Source organism: Acipenser ruthenus, chromosome 4 (genome assembly GCF_902713425.1).
Source record: "Acipenser ruthenus chromosome 4, fAciRut3.2 maternal haplotype, whole genome shotgun sequence".
Taxonomy (NCBI): domain Eukaryota; kingdom Metazoa; phylum Chordata; class Actinopteri; order Acipenseriformes; family Acipenseridae; genus Acipenser; species Acipenser ruthenus.
Window position 1 is genome coordinate 77,584,033 of NC_081192.1, and position 4,850 is coordinate 77,588,882.

General features: G+C 56.2%; 1 protein-coding gene across 1 annotated transcript; it reads left to right on the forward strand.

Annotated features, from left to right (window-relative positions):
- The first annotated feature begins 2,701 nt into the window (after nucleotides 1-2,701).
- LOC131736946 (uncharacterized) lies at nucleotides 2,702-4,529 on the forward strand. Its single transcript, XM_059022842.1, has one exon. The coding sequence runs from the start codon at nucleotides 2,734-2,736 to the stop codon at nucleotides 4,207-4,209; it is 1,476 nt and encodes a 491-aa protein (XP_058878825.1). The 5' UTR covers nucleotides 2,702-2,733; the 3' UTR covers nucleotides 4,210-4,529.
- The last annotated feature ends 321 nt before the right edge of the window (nucleotides 4,530-4,850 follow it).

Sequence of the window (4,850 nt, forward strand, 5' to 3'; positions counted from 1 at the left end):
GGCTGAGCTCACCTCCAAGATGTCGCAGTTCATGGAGCTCATGATGGGACAACAATCCCTCCTCATGACTCTAGCGAACGTGGCGCCTCAGAAATGGTTACCGGACCCAGCGCTAGTCAGCCGATGGCTCCTCCACCAGTTCCCCAGGAAGTAGAGTGGGACGCCGATGCTGTCTCAAGGGACGCATCTGATGCAGACCCGCTCTTTGAAGATACAGAGCCTGAGGTGGCATCCCAGCACTCTGGGCAGGACGACCCTGAAGTGCTGGATACTAATGACCCTATCTGGTCAGTGGTGGAGAGGGCAGCCCGCCATCTAGGCGTGTACTGGCCCGTATCAGAGCCAACACGTCGCTCTCTGTTTGAATTGCCATCGGCTCCGCCCATTCAGTCCAGGATGCTCCCGGCATTCCCGGATTTTATTAAGGAGGTGCAGTCCACTTGGGGAGCACCGGCCTCCGCCCCTGCGACTTCTCGCAAGGCTTCGGCCTTCACCATGCACAGGGCGAGCGAAGCTGGGCTGGCGTTGTTTCCGCCAGTGGGCGCCGCGTTCGCCGCGCTAGTAAAGACGCCGACACTTTCGGGGCTGGCTAAGGACCCTTCCTGCCCTAACAGGCAGTGTAGGATTACGGAGGCCCACCTAAAAAAGGGTTATGCCGCGGCTACAGAGGCAGTTAGACTGTCCAACGTGGCCAGCCTCCTGACAGTCTACCAGGCGGCGCTGATTCGCGACCTGCCTGAGTCCCCACCCGTCGGGCTCAGGACCGAGCTGGGTGCAGTTGCACAGCTGTTGGTCAGGCTGGCTCAGCTAAATGCGCGAGCACAGGGCAGGAGCATTGCTTCTTTAGTAGTAGCAAGAAGGCAGCTATGGCTCTCACAGGCCAGGGTACAGGAGCCTGATAAGGCCCCGTTGTTAGATGCTCCTATATCCCCGGGGCACACGTTTGGCCCAGCGGTGGAGGAGATGCTGCAACGCTCCGTCAAGGCGCGTGAGGCGTCGCAGCAGTTGGCTAAGATGTGGCCAAGCAAGCCTTTCCAGCCAAGGCGGCCGCAGGAGCGTCAATGGCGCAGGGCGCCGCCGCAGCAGCAGGCGCACCCACAGGGCAGTAAAACCGCCCCCTCGGGGGTTGCAGCACGCAGCCAACCAGCATTTGCGAGACCGCAGCGCGGAGGGTGGCGCCCCAGAGGAGGTAGCAGACCACGTCCTCGTGGCTCTGGTCAGGCCCCTCGTGAGCGAGCGCAGCCTAAGCAGCCCTGAGAAACCCCGGCAGCCGTTAACCCACCCCTACACTGTTCCACAGCTCCTGTTCTGGCAACAATGCACCAACGACATCTGGGTGCGCAAAACTATAATCACCGGGTACACCCTTCAATTCCGGTTAAAACCCCCCCCCTTCAGGGGAGTGGTGGTAACTGCAGTGAAGGACTCGGTTCAGTCCTCAGCTCTAAATGCAGAAATACAGGCATTGCTCAAGAAGCGTGCCATTCAACTAGTAGACCCTGCTCTGACCGACCAGGGGTTCTACTCCAAATACTTCCTTGTGCCAAAGAAGGACGGCGGGCTCCGCCCTATTCTAGACCTGCGTGTACTGAACAAATACCTACGGGTGTTGTCGTTCAAGATGCTTACGCACAGGCACATTGTCCAGTCTGTCCGGCAGGGCGACTGGTTTACCACCGTAGACCTCACAGATGCGTACTTTCACGTTCCCATCTGTCCGGGTCACAGGAAGTACCTACGTTTCGCATTTCAGAGCAGGGTCTACGAGTTTTGTGTCCTGCCATTCGGCCTGTCTCTAGCTCCTCGAACCTTTTCGAAGTGTATGGACGCCATTCTAGCCCCCTTGCAGGTTCAAGGCGTTCGACTGCTGAACTATCTGGACGACTGGCTCGTCTGCGCGCAGTCAAAGGAGCAGTTGGCACAGCACACAGTGATGGTTACAGACCATCTTCAGCGGCTAGGTCTGAAGGTCAATCCAGACAAGAGCCGCCTCGTGCCCAGCCAACAGACCGAGTTTTTGGGTCTCCATCTGGACTCAGTGTCCATGGAAGCGACCCTATCGACACAAAGAGTTGCCTCATTAGAGCGGTGTCTCTCCCTATTCAGGTTGAGAGAAACAGTCAGCATGGAGCTCTGTCAGCGCATGCTGGGGTTGATGGCTGCCGCCTCGCAAGCCCTTCCTTTGGGCTTACTACACCAGAGACCTCTGCAGGCCTGGTTCAATGCCTTCGCGCTGCATCCGCGGAGAGACAAGCACCGCAGGTTGAGGGTATCCCGAACCTGCTGGGAAGCATTACGCTGGTGGAGAGTTCAGTCGAACATCCGCCAGGGCGTGCGCTTGGGTCCCATCTTCCGAAGGGAAGTTATCACAACCGACGCTTCCAACCAAGGTTGGGGAGCAGTCTGGAACGGGACAGGGACCCGTGGAGTGTGGTCAGGACCCTGGAGGTCAGCCCACATCAACGCTCTGGAACTCAGAGCAGTGGACCTCGCCCTTCGGCACTTCTTGCCAGTGCTTCTAGACAAGCACGTGTTAGTGCGGTCGGACAACACCACAGTAGTGGCATATATCAATCGCCAGGGCGGATTGCGGTCCCCAGGTCTTCACCGGATGGTAACGCGGCTGTTGCTCTGGGCTCAACCGCGATTAGCCTCTCTGCGTGCAGTTCATCTGCCGGGCAGAGTCAATTACGCAGCGGATCTCCTGTCCAGAGGAGGTCCTCTTGCGGGCGAATGGCGTCTTCACCCTCGGGTGGTAGAGCGCATTTGGGACTGGTTCGGCACAGCGCAAGTCGATCTCTTCGCTTCGCGAGAGACCACGCACTGCCCCCTATGGTTCTCGGTGAAGGACCTCGACAGCCCCCTAGGAGTCGATGCACTGGCTCACGAATGGCCGCCAGGGCTCCTGTACGCATTTCCACCGATTTCGATGCTCCCCGCCTTCTTGGAGAAGGTCAGGGTAGAGCAAGCGACAGTGATTCTGATCGCTCCTCGGTGGCCTCGGAGGATTTGGTTCCCGAGTCTGGTGCAGTTGTTGCACGGTCGCCCGAGGGAGCTCCCTCTGCGAGCGGACCTGTTGTCCCAAGCCCAAGGAGGGCTATGGCATCCGAACCCCAAGCTCATGCAGCTATGGGCTTGGCCCCTGAGCGGGAGCGCCTGTCAGCCTTAGGGCTTTCGACAGCGGTTATATCGACCATTCAAAGTGCGAGGGCGCCCTCCACTCGGTCGCAATATACGTATAAGTGGCAATTATTTCAGAGTTGGTGTCTGGCTGAGGGCCATGACCCGGTCTCCTGCCCTATGGCAGTGATATTACAGTTTCTGCAGAAGCTGTTAGACGAGGGTAAGTCTCCCTCTACACTTAAAGTGTATTTGGCCGCTATTTCGGCTTGCCACGTACGCATTGACGGGTTATCACCTGGTTGCCATTTTTTGGCATCTCAGTTTCTGAAAGGCGCAAGACGCTTGCGGCCTCCAAGAACGACCAGTTTACCGTCGTGGAGCCTTGATGTGGTGCTGGAAGCCCTTGCCAAGGCGCCGTTTGAGCCTCTCCACAGCGTGGATATGAAGCTCATATCTATTAAGACTGCGTTTTTGCTGGCTGTGGTATCAGCAAAACGCGTGAGCGAGTTACATGCACTGTCAGTGCATCCTTCTTGTACTCGTTTTGCAGGAGACGGTTCTAAGGTCTCCATGCGCCCTAATCCGGCCTTTTTACCAAAGGTTATATCCCCGTTCCACATGAACCAGTCAGTCGAGTTGATGGCGTTCCATCCTCCTCCTTTTTCTTCCCCAGAGGAAGAGCGGTTACACATGCTCTGCCCTGTGAGGGCATTGAGGTGTTATATTGACCGCACAAGGACTGTGAGGCAGACAGAACAGTTGTTCATATGCCATGGTTCTAGATCTTTGGGTCAGCCGCTGTCTAAACAGCGCCTTTCCCACTGGATAGTGGATGCTATTAAATTAGCGTATGAATCTGCAGGCCTTCCTCCACCAGGGCAGTTGAAGGCGCATTCTACCAGGGGTATGGCGACATCCTGGGCCCTCTTTCGAGGGGTGCCGGTGTCTGATATTTGCGCGGCAGCCAGTTGGGCTACGCCGCATACTTTCATGAGGTTTTACAGGCTAAATGTGCTGGAATCCTCTGCTCCGTCATTTGGAGCATCTGTGTTGCACTCTATGACGCCTCAGGTTGCGGACGTCTAGAGTAGGTACAATATGGTGTGACTATTCCACCTTGGGACAGGTGTCATTGCGAGCATAGACGCTGAGGCGCAGCTCCGCATATGCCTAGATGTACTGCCTACGCAGTTGCGTTATGACGTAAGTCTGTCCTACTGCCGAGAATCCTCCCTCGCGACGGCTTGGGTACACTGTTCCCATACCTTGATGGTTATTTTCGACTTGAAAGGGAACGATAGGTTGCGGATGCAACCCCGGTTCCCTGAAAGAGAAAATAACCATCAAGCCGCGAGGTCGCTCTGGAGGCCTTCACGGCCTGAAGGGCAAAAGAGGAAGTGACTCTCCGCGCGCTGCGTATAGTAAGCTCCCAAGGGGGCGGGCTTGCACGGCAGCTTGCGCGGAGGCCTATCGGCAGCTTTGACATAAAGCTCAGCCAATCCCTACTGCCTGACGGCAATGTCCCATACCTTGATGGTTATTTTCTCTTTCAGGGAACCGGGGTTGCATCCGCAACCTATCGTTTTTTCATGTGACGTCACCGAGAGGGACATTTAGTGTCTAAAAGACAGTTTACAGCAGCCCGGCAGAGACAAAAGCAGAAACGAAACACCACAGGAACTGTCTCATGCGTTTTAATATATATGTTTTTACAACATTTATAAATA